This window comes from Coregonus lavaretus, assembly GCF_964263955.1.
Source record: "Coregonus lavaretus genome assembly, chromosome: 3".
NCBI lineage: Eukaryota > Metazoa > Chordata > Actinopteri > Salmoniformes > Salmonidae > Coregonus > Coregonus lavaretus.
In genome coordinates this window covers 16,789,923-16,801,601 of record NC_139990.1, presented here as the reverse complement: position 1 = coordinate 16,801,601, position 11,679 = coordinate 16,789,923, and the positions used below count along the sequence as shown (strand labels likewise).

General features: G+C 45.0%; 1 protein-coding gene across 1 annotated transcript; it reads left to right on the top strand.

Moving 5' to 3' along the window:
- Nucleotides 1-1,149: 1,149 nt before the first annotated feature.
- On the top strand, nucleotides 1,150-2,603 carry LOC311108768 (trophoblast glycoprotein-like; the record flags this gene model as incomplete). The annotated part of the gene is made up of 2 exons (XM_084151512.1): nucleotides 1,150-1,412; nucleotides 1,721-2,603. 2 exons carry the CDS (start codon nucleotides 1,150-1,152, stop codon nucleotides 2,601-2,603), a joined length of 1,146 nt encoding a protein of 381 aa, XP_084007638.1.
- Nucleotides 2,604-11,679: the final 9,076 nt, after the last annotated feature.

Here is an 11,679-nt window from a genome sequence, read left to right as displayed (position 1 = left end):
TGTCCTAGCTAGCTTGATAGTAAGCGACACCGTGTGCTAGCTAGCTTGATAGTTAGCGACAGCGCGTGCTAGCTAGCTTGCTCGTCTGCTAGCTAGCACATGGTATCGCCCCACCTCCCGCCTGCTGTGTACTGGAGTCCTCCTTAGGACAAGCTGGCTAAGCTAGCACAGAGTGTCCTTCGCTCCCGCCTGCCGAACACCTGCCCTCGGCATTGTTAACAGAACTGCAGGAAAACAGTGACCATCAGGTGGGGTTGAAGGACACTGTCTACTGGGGCTAGCTAGCTACTGTTGTCACCCCCACCCCTTCTTCTGTGGGGTTTTATCATGGCTGGCATCCAACATGATTGTGCATTAATGAATTAAAGACACCTACATAGCCACAGGAAGTAGGGGTGCTGCAGCACCCCCTGATAAATCACAATTTAAAAATAATTAATATAACTATATGTATTTTTTGAATGTTTTTATTTCCCCACCAAATTAGTGCACTAGGCCTGTATTACTCCTGTATGAGTGGAGGGGAATGCCCATATGCAGGAACGCCCCAGAATTGTGGGCAGCAATTGCACCTTCTTGTTAAAGTGGGATGGCAGAAAGGCTCTGGACAAGGTGCGTGGAAAGCTGGAAAGCCCCTCCTGGCTTATTGTAGCCGACGACCCGATGGTGCTTTAATTTCATTGTTTGAGAGCAGCTTCGACCCGCTTGCATCCGCAGGGATCAAACAGCCCCGTCATAGAAATCAGACACTGCCTCTCAGTCACACGTGGGCTTCAGAAATGCTAAGAAGTTGAACATCCAGCCAGGACTTGTAATACAGAACAGAACGGGTCAAGGAGATGCTGAGGACAATCTGACCAGTGTACGACAGGACTCTCTCTCCACGTTTCACTCTCATCGGCAGTAGGATGCATATATTTCTATATAGCTAGTGTGCGCAGTCAATGCTCTGTAGCCTAAAGCATATGCATAACTTTTGTTGCGCTTAGAAAAGAAAGCAAGAGGGGCGAGTTTGTTCTTCGTTTGAAATGGCAATCAAGTCAATTTCCGTGAGTGTCGCTCTGTCGCTCTGTAAAGGAGAGTTTTTGTTTTGAATGTATAAAAACTATATCACTGTTCTGGTATCGCATAGCATATTTGTTTTTTAAAATGCCGGATTTGGCTCTACAGATGGTTTTCTGTGTGCTGCTCTGTTCGATCTCCGGGCGCGCATCCGCGTGCCCTCTTCGTTGCGAATGCTCAGAAGCCGCGCACACAGTCAAGTGTGTTTCCAAGTACTTGCGGAGTGTCCCGTCCGGGATACCAGGGTACACGAGGAATCTGTTTATAACGGGAAATCAGATCAGCAGAATTGGACCGGAATCGTTCAAAGGGCTGGACAATTTAACGACACTGTCACTGAGTAACAACAGGTAAGAGAAACATTGCCAAACGAAATTTTTTTTTTTGTAGTTTAGACTACTTTTAGTAGACCCAAGTTTATATTTTCCTCATGATTTGAAATATCAATGTATTATTATAGCAAACACGTCATAGAGTTTGTCTATATATTTTTTCTCACACTTTTGAATGCCTCTTAGCATGAAACATTTGATGAGTAGTGTCCTGTTGTGTTGGGTAATCTTGAATCAACCATGTGATTACTATTGTGTTATTCCTGTAATTATAGACCATGAGTGACTATACATCCTCTGCTCCCACTTTCCCTCCCTCCTTGCAGGATAACAGAGGTAGAGTCTCAGACGTTCTCCGGGCTGCGTTCCCTCCGTTCTCTGGACCTGAGCTCCAACCAGCTGGCTGTCATCAACCCAGAGGCCTTCACTGTCCCTGGCCACACCCTCAGGGAGCTCAACCTCAGCCGAGCACTCTACAACCACTCCTCTGTCATGGACCTGGCTACGTCTCTTTGCTGGTCCACACTGGGGGAGCTCCGGACCCTGGACCTGTCAGGGAACAGGCTGATCTACCTGCCCTCTCACGCCTTCTCCTACCTGGGTGGCCTGCGGAGGCTCATCCTGGCCAACAACTCCCTGGCGGCCCTCCACAACAGCACCTTATCTGGGCTGGACTCTCTGGAGCAGCTGGATCTGACCCTCAACGCTCTGTGGACCATCCAGGAGGAGGGCCTGGCTGAGCTGGACTCGCTGCCTACCGGGGCGAGTCTCCTTCTAGGGGAGAACCCCTGGACCTGTATCTGTGGCATGGAGCCCTTCGCTGCCTGGCTCAACTCCTCCCACGGACATGTGGGGGACGCAGAGGGCCTGGTGTGTGCCTTCCCCCCAGACATGAGGAACATCTCTCTGCTGAGGCTGGCGGCTGGGGTGGCTGGACAGGCTGGCGTGGGCGGGGACAGGGTGGCGCTAGGGTGCCACAGGGTGAATGAGGGGGCGGACCTGGCCCTCCAGACTTCCTACGTGTTCCTGGGGATCGTCTTGGGCTTCGTGGGACTCGTCTTCCTCTTGGTCCTCTACCTCAACCGGCAGGGCATCAAGAAGAGGATCAATGACATGCGGGAAGCGTGCACGGAGGTGTTGGAGGGATACCGCTACGAGCTCGACTCCGACCCCAGGCTCTCACAGGTCTCCACCACGGCAGACATTTGATGATATCAGGACACTCAAGGGGCTTCCATGATCCTTCTTTCATAATTGAAAACATTGGACTTTCTTTCTATTGCATTTATAAGTAGAGAAGATCATGTAAACACTGTACATAACAGTAAGTATATAACTGAGCATTGTTATTGTTTTCCCAGTAGCTATGTCCATGATTAAAGCATTCACTGTCTGTCTGATCTGTAGTCCTTCGCAACCAGTCCTCCCTTTTAGTCCGCACATTGTCTGAGACTAGGGATTACCCCTGGCTAACAAATAAATGGGCATGGACTGTGAAAGAGAACTGTTATACTGACTGACTGTTCTTCTACAATGATTTTCCCCTCTTAAAAGAGGTGCTTCTTTGTCTGTCCTAGAGTGAAGTATCACGTGAAGGAGTGAAACGACAATTGGACAATATCATTTATGTATGTTTTGAATCTTGGAACTGAGAAAAGATATGGATGAATATACTTACAGTGACTTGCGAAAGTATTCATCCCCCTTGGCATTTTTCCTATTTTGTTGCCTTACAACCTGGAAATAAAATAGATTTTGGGGGGGTTTGTACCATTTGATTTACACAACATGCCTACCACTTTGAAGATGCAAAATATTTTTTGGGGTGAAACAAACAAGAAATAAGACAGAAAAACAGAACTTGTGCGTGCATAACTATTCACCCCCCCCCACAAAGTCAATACTTTGTAGAGCCACCTTTTGCAGCATTTACAGCTGCAAGTCTCTTGGAGTATGTCTCTATAAGCTTGGCACATCTAGCCACTGGGATTTTTGCCCATTCTTCAAGGCAAAACTCCTCCAGCTCCTTCAAGTTGGATGGGTTCCGCTGGTGTACAATCTTTAAGTCAAAGATTCTCAATTGGATTGAGGTCTGGGCTTTGACTAGGTCATTCCAAGACATTTAAATGTTTCCCCTTAAACCACTCGAGTGTTGCTTTAGCAGTATGCTTAGGGTCATTGTCCTGCTGGAAGGTGAACCTCCGTCCCAGTCTCAATTCTATGGAAGACTGAAACAGGTTTCCTTCAAGAATTTCCCTGTATTTAGCTCCATCCGTCATTCCTTCAATTCTGACCAGTTTCCCAGTCCCTGCCGATGCCGATGAAAAACATCCCCACAGCATGATGCTGCCACCACCATGCTTTACTGTGGGGATGGTGTTCTCGAGGTGATGAGAGGTGTTGGGTTTGCGCCAGACATAGCGTTTTCCTTGATGGCCAAAAAGCTCAATTTTTGTCTCATCTGACCAGAGTACCTTCTTCCATATGTTTGGGGAGTCTCCCACATGCCTCTTGGTGAAGACCAAACGTGTTTGCTTATTTTTTTCTTTAAGCAGTGGCTTTTTTCTGGCCACTCTTCTGTAAAGCCCAGCTCTGTGGAGTATACGGCTTAAAGTGGTCCTATGGACAGATACTCCAATCTCCGCTGTGGAGCTTTGCAGCTCCTTGCCTGGTCCGTGAGTTTTGGTGGGCGGCCCTCTCTTGGCAGGTTTGTTGTGCCATATTCTTTCCATTTTTTAATAATGGATTTAATGGTGCTCCGTGGGATGTTCAATGTTTCTGATATTTTTTTATAACCCAACCCTGATCTGTACTTCTCCACAACTTTGTCCCTGGCCTGTTTGGAGAGCTCCTTGGTCTTCATGGTGCCGCTTGCTTGGTGGTGCCCCTTGCTTAGTGGTGTTGCAGACTCTGGGGCCTTTCAGAACAGGTGTATATATACTGAGATCATGTGACACTTAGATTGCACACAGATGGACTTAACTAATTATGTGACTTTTGAAGGTAATTGGTTGCACCAGATCTTATTTAGGGGCTTCATAGCAAAGGGGGTGAATACATATGCACGCACCACTTTTCCGTTATTTAATTTTTTTGAAATAAGTTATTTTTTTCATTTCACTTCACCAATTTGGACTATTTTGTGTATGTCCATTACATGAAATCCAAATAAAAATCAATTTAAATTACAGGTTGTAATGCAACAAAATAGGAAAAACGCTAAGGGGGATGAATACTTTTGCAAGGCACTGTAATTCATTAAGCTGAAGTAATAAAACAGAAGACTGTTCTTATACATCACACTTTACTTTAATATTGTTATTTGAGGAGAGATATTGTAAATGTATATACTATCTCTACCAAGCTCACGTAACGGCAAATTAATCAGCTCATAAAATGCAGGTTGTGTGACATCAACCCCTGTGAAACTTAGGCACAATGGCTGTGTCTGAAATTGCACCATATTTCCTGTATGGGCCCTGGTCAAAAGTAGTGCACTTATAAAGGGAATATGGTGCCATTGGGACGCAGGCAATCTCTCATTGAGCTCTGAGGGCCAGCTCACCCCAGGACTGAGGAGCAGTTCTTTGGTATTCTGTCCCTCTGCCCCAGGGTGCCTGAATGGAATCCCAGCAGATTAGTCTCCATAGCATTCCAAAGGGAGGAGAACCTCTCCTCTTTCCTAAAATCAACTCTCTCTCTCCCTCTCTTTCTCTCTCCACAGAGATGAGATGAGGGGAAAAAGGAGGACTGTTCATTCAGTTCACACTGCACAGCCACAGTCATCCAGCAATGAAAATCTCCAGACCCTCTTTCATGAAAATGTGCTTTGTTTTAAGTTCTCTAGTTTTATTGTCAAGATGATGAGAACCAGGACGAGCCTGGGGCTATAGGGCTGGACCTGGAGCTGAGGATGGAGCTATATGGCTGAGGCTGGGGCTGAAGCAGAGGCTGGGGGTGCATGGGGCTGAGCCAAAAGCCATCCCTCCTCCTCGAAGACAACAGCCATTCTCTTTAAAGGAAGGAAAGCCTGTGTGGAGCTACAGCTTTTTCTGTTTAGGGGACTTTTCAGTGATAAGATACAGATGAGTCTGGAATGCCAGCAGCAGAGCAGGCAGCAGCAGTTTCATTCAGTGGCTGAGGCCTGCTCTGCTCTTATTAACCAGTGCAGTTAAGGAACTGTTGTTGCCTTCCTTCTTACAACAGAAATATACTTAAGCAATAAGGCCAGAGGAGGTGTGGTATATGGCCAATATACTACTGCTAAGGGCTGTTCTTACGCACGACGCAACGTTGAGTGCCTAGACACAGCCCTTAACCGTGGTATATTGGCCATATATCACAAACCCCCGAGGAGCCTTATTGCTATTATAAACTGGTTACCAACGTAATTAGAGCAGTAAAACTAAATGTTTTGTCATACTTGTGGTATACGGTCTGATATACAATGGCTTTCAGCCAATCAGAATTCAGGGCTCAAACCACCCAGTTTATAATATTTCTTATACACTTCAATTATATGTAATTCCTCTACTGTAAGCAGTGTTTATTTCCAATTTGTGAAGTGATAGTTGACCTAAATGGGATGTGTTGGGCGTACATATGAAGGGGGTTCTCTTTGAGATGTGCTCTTTGTCATGATCTGTGATGTTTCTGTCATGATGTCTAACGTCACAGTGAGAAAGCTCCACTTGGTAATTGGTACCAGGTTAATGTTTAGTCTGGTGTGTGAAAACTAGAGAGGGAGAACAAAGCAACAATGAACACATTTCTTATTTATATCTCCATTTGAAGTTTTCATTTTGATTGCATTTTTTTTTAGTTAAATAGAAAGTATAGACATTGTGTAGAATCCTTTTAACCAATCTTGAAATTCTAAAAGCATATTTGAATGAGGTTTTCCTTTTTATATATATACTTGAATAAATTCCTATGTGTCAGCTTGGTTTTGCGGTGGTTTGCTGGTGGTAGAGAGAATAGAACAAAATACAATGGCTTGGTCTGAAATGCACCCTATTCTCCATAGCCCTGGTCAAAAGTAGTGCACTATGTAGGGATTAGGGTACCATTTCTAACAGACACAATAACTTCATAAAACAGGAAGGTGCTCTACTCTGGTGTGGTTGAATTGAACAGAGTTTCACTCTCATTACTCTCTGACTCAACCGGCCCTCATCTCAGTATTGTTCCTCATTATCCTCCTGCACAAAAGCTGACTCAATCCCTATGTGGCCGTCGTGATGTAGGACGTGTCACAGAGAAAGACCTAACTATGAGCAAAGCTCCACTACTAATTGCAATGTTCTACTGGCCATGGCCAAACAGATGCAGGGAGTGCTGCGAGAGAGAGAGAGAGAGAGAGAGATAGGAAGAGAGATGGCGAGAGAGGGGGAGGAAGAGGAAGAGAGAGAGAGTGTGAGTGTCCGTGTGTGTGTGGTCGAAGGCCTATCCTTTGTCAAATGATATTATCACACAAAACAAAGACAGCCTCTAATAGGCTAATGGCAGGTTCTGTGAACTGTGCATTGTCCTGCCATGCTAAGATGCCTTGTGACGTGATAGTAGCTAGCTCCTCCCCCCATCATGACTAGGGTGCATCTGAAGTGGCACCCTATTCCCTATAGTACAGTACTTTTGACGCCTATTCCCTATATAGTGCACTACATTTGATGAGGGACAGAAGTGCACTATATAGGGAATAGGGTGCCATTTTGGGCACAGTCTAAGTAGCAATCTGATACAGCAGCCATTATCAGTGAAGTGTCATCATTCTTAATAATTGCCACTGGGACGGAAATACATGAGAAGTAGGCCTATTTCCTTCTGCCTTTAAACAATGTGTCACGACTAGAGCAAAGCATGAGATTTCATTTTGTAGTGCACTATAAAGAGAATAGGGTGCAATTTGGAACTAAAACAGACAGAGATTGGTGACTGTTGGTCATTACTTGCTCTTCAGGTTATTATTGGGTGGAACTGTGACTGGGTTCGATTAACATACTTATGAGTTCTGGCTCTGGCCACAACTGCTGTCTTGAAAAATCTATGGTGTCAGTTTTCAATAGGTTGGGCTGCAATGTTGTCACAGCAGGGAAGGAAGAGCAGAGAGAGTGTTAGATAGCTAGAGAGAGAGAGAGAAGAGAAAGACATGGAGAGAGAAAGAAAGATAAATATATTTAATATAAACTGGCCCTGTCTCTCTCCATGGCATCCTCTTCACCAGAGGAACACAGGCTAGCTAGTTAAAACCACTAGACAAATTAAACCAATTAATTGTTGTTGTTGTTTTGTGTTGTATGATGATGAAAAATCATGTTTACATCCCCCGCATAGAGATGATTGCCACAAAGACACCACTGTCTCTTCTAGAATGTGGCAATCAAATACTGCCATGTCTCTCTCCCACATGGGCAGTTCCTGTTTGACAGAGAAAATCCCTGGTTTATAATTGGATTTTCATTCCTTCTTTTCCGATTCCAGCAAGAAGCTGGGGTTTTTTAACGACTTGAATGATACAAAAGTTTTGCAAGACCACTGGGCAGTTTTTGAAGAGGCAACTTTCATTCATTCATATTTTATTATTTTCACTAATCTCTGCTATGTGGTTTGGCTACTAAATAAAGAGAAAGAAGGGAACAAATTAATTTTATGTTTCTAAGTTACTTTTGAAAACCTTCCTCTCAGGCAATTAGCTATTTATATGAGTCCTTTCTGTTGGGGAACATATTGGCGCCATTAACTAGGTTTAATCACCATGATAGAAAATATGGCTTAAAAGTGAATCCCACATCTGTGAGAAATTGAACATGTAAAAAAAAAGACCACAACAGTCAGCGGCATGACGGCAAAGACAAAGTGGCATCCACACTATGGTATGGCAAACAGACAGACAGACAGACAGAGCTCTGGAGAAGGAGGAGCAACTTTCTTTGTCTTTCTCTCTCTTTCTTTCTCTCTTCCTCCCTCCTATCTCCCTTTCTTTCTTCATCCTTTCTTCCATTCTCTCTAAGCGTCTCTCTCGCTCTCTTCCTCTCGCTCTCTCTTTCTCCCTCTTCCTCTCTCTGTCTCTCTCTCACCTCTCTCTGTCTCTGTCGCTCTGTCTCTCTCTCTCTCTTCTCCATGGTGGTTCCTCTCTGTCTCTCTCTCTCTCTTCTCCATGGTGGTTCCTCTCTGTCTCTCTCTCTCTCTTCTCCATGGTGGTTCCTCTGTGACACACTGTGAAGGATCTGTAGCCTCTGGCCTCTGACTTTGCCCAGAAGTGGAACAAATCAAATCAAATCAAACTTTATTTGTCACATGCGCCACAACTGCACCGCTCACAACCGCAGGGCTCTCCAGAGGGTGGTGCGTCTGCACAACGCATCACTGGGGGCAAACTACCTGCCCTCCAGGACAACTACAGCACCCAATGTCACAGGAAGGCCAAAAAGATCATCATGGAAAACTAAAATCAATGTGCCAAATACAACAGGGGTAGACCTTACATTGAAATGCTTACTTACAAGCCCTTAACCAACAATGCAGTTTTAAGAAAGAATACCCCAAAAAATCACACAACAAAATACAATATAAAATAATACGAAATAAAAGTAACAAATAATTAAAGAGCAGCAGTAAAAATAACAATAGCGAGGCTATATACAGGCGGTACCGGTACCGAGTCAATGTGCAGGGGCACCGGTTAGTCGAGGTAATTGAGGTAATATGTACATGTAGGTAGAGTTATTAAAGTGACTATACATAGATACAGTGGGGGAAAAAAGTATTTAGTCAGCCACCAATTGTGCAAGTTCTCCCACTTAAAAAGATGAGAGAGGCCTGTAATTTTCATCATAGGTACACGTCAACTATGACAGACAAAATGAGGAAAAAAATCCAGAAAATCACATTGTAGGATTTTTTATGAATTTATTTGCGAATTATGGTGGAAAATAAGTATTTGGTCAATAACAAAAGTTTCTCAATACTTTGTTATATACCCTTTGTTGGCAATGACACAGGTCAAACGTTTTCTGTAAGTCTTCACAAGGTTTTCACACACTGTTGCTGGTATTTTGGCCCATTCCTCCATGCAGATCTCCTCTAGAGCAGTGATGTTTTGGGGCTGTCACTGGGCAACACAGACTTTCAACTCCCTCCAAAGATTTTCTATGGGGTTGAGATCTGGGGACTGGCTAGGCCACTCCAGGACCTTGAAATGCTCCGGGGGGGGGGGCGGGGGGGGGGGGGGGGGGGGGGGGGGGCAATGCAAATAGTCTGGGTAGCCATTTGATTAGATGTTCAGGAGTCTTATGGCTTGGGGATAGAAGCTGTTTAGAAGTCTCTTGGACCTAGACTTGGCGTCCGGGTACCGCTTGCCGTGCGGTAGCAGAGAGAACAGTCTATTACTAGGGTGGCTGGAGTCTTTGACAATTTTTAGCGCCTTCCTCTGACACTGCCTGGTATAGAGGTCCTGGATGGCAGGAAGCTTGGCCCCAGTGATGTACTGGGCCGTACGCACTACCCTCTGTAGTCCCTTGCGGTCGGAGGCCGAGCAGTTGCCATACCAGGCAGTGATGCAACCAGTCAGGATGCTCTCGATGATGCAGCTGTAGAACCTTTTGAGGATCTGAGGACCCATGCCAAATCTTTTCAGTCTCCTTAGGGGGAATAGGTTTTGTCGTGCCCTCTTCACGACTGTCTTGGTGTGCTTGGACCATGTTAGTTTTTTGGTGATGTGGACACCAAGGAACTTGAAGCTCTCAACCTACTCCACTACAGCCCCGTCGATGAGAATGGGGGCGTGCTCGGTCCTCTTCTTTTTCCTGTAGTCCACAATCATCTCCTTTGTCTTGATCACGTTGAGGAAGAGGTTGTTGTCCTGGCACCACACGGCCAGGTCTCTGACCTCCTCCATATAGGCTGTCTCGTCGTTGTCGGTGATCAGGCCTACCACTGTTGTGTCATCGGCAAACTTAATGATGGTGTTGGAGTTGTGCCTGGCCATGCAGTCATGAGTGAACAAGGAGTACCACCCGAGCCACTGCCTGTTCACCCGCTATCATCTGGAAGGCGAGGTCAGGTACAGGTGCATCAAAGCTGGGACCGAGAAACTGAAAAACAGCTTCTATCTCAAGGCCATCAGACTGTTAAACAGCCATCACTAGCACAGAGAGGCTGCTGCCTACATACAGACTTGAAAATCACTGGCCACTTTAATAAATGGAACACTAGTCACTTTAATAATGCCACTTTAATTATGTTTAGATATCTTGCATTACCCATCTCATATGTATATTCTGTATTCTATACTATCAATTACATCTTAGACTATGCCACTCTGATAATGACATTGCTCATCCATATATTTATATATTCTTATTCCATTCCTTTACTTAGATCTGTGTGTATTAGGTTTTTGTTGTGGAACTGTTAGATTTTACTTGCTAGATATTGCTGCACTGTCGGAACTAGAAGCACAAGCTTTTCGCTACACTCGCAATAACATCTGCTAACCATGTGTATGTGACCAATACATTTGATTTGATTTGAGCTGAGCTGAGTTTCCCTTTGTAGTACGTAATCGTTTTCAAGCCCTGCCACATCCGACGAGCGTCAGAGGCGGTGGAGTAGGATTCAATCTTAATCCTGTATTGATGCTTTGCCTGTTTGATGGTTCGTCTGAGGGCGTAGCGGGATTTCTTATAAGCGTCCAGATTAGTGTCCCGGTCCTTGAAAGCGGCAGCTCTAGCCTTTAGCTCGATGCAGATGTTGCCTGTAATCCATTGCTTCTGGTTGGGATATGACTGAGGTTGTATACTCCTCAATGCCATTGGATGAATCCCGGAACATATTCCAGTCTGTGCTAGAAAAACAGTTCTGTAGTGTAGCATCCGCGTCATCTGACCACTTCCGTATTGAGCGAGTCACTGGTACTTCCTGCTTTAGTTTTTGCTTGTAAGCAGGAATCAGGGGGATAGAATTATGGTCAGATTTGCCAAATGGAGGGCAAGGGAGAGTTTTGTATGCGTCTCTGTTTGTGGAGTAAAGGTGGTCTAGAGTTTTTTTTCCTCTGGTTGCACATGTGACATGCTGGTAGAAATGAGGTAAAACGGATTAAAGTTTGCCTGCATTATTGGCCCTCCTGTAGCTCAGTTGGGAGAGCATGGCGCTTGCAAAGCAAGGGTTGTGGGTTCGTTTCCCACGGGGGGCCAGTATGAAAAATTTATGCACTCACTAATTGTAAGTCGCTCTGGATAAGAGTGTCTGCTAAATGACTAAAATGTCAACAACAACAAAAAAAAAT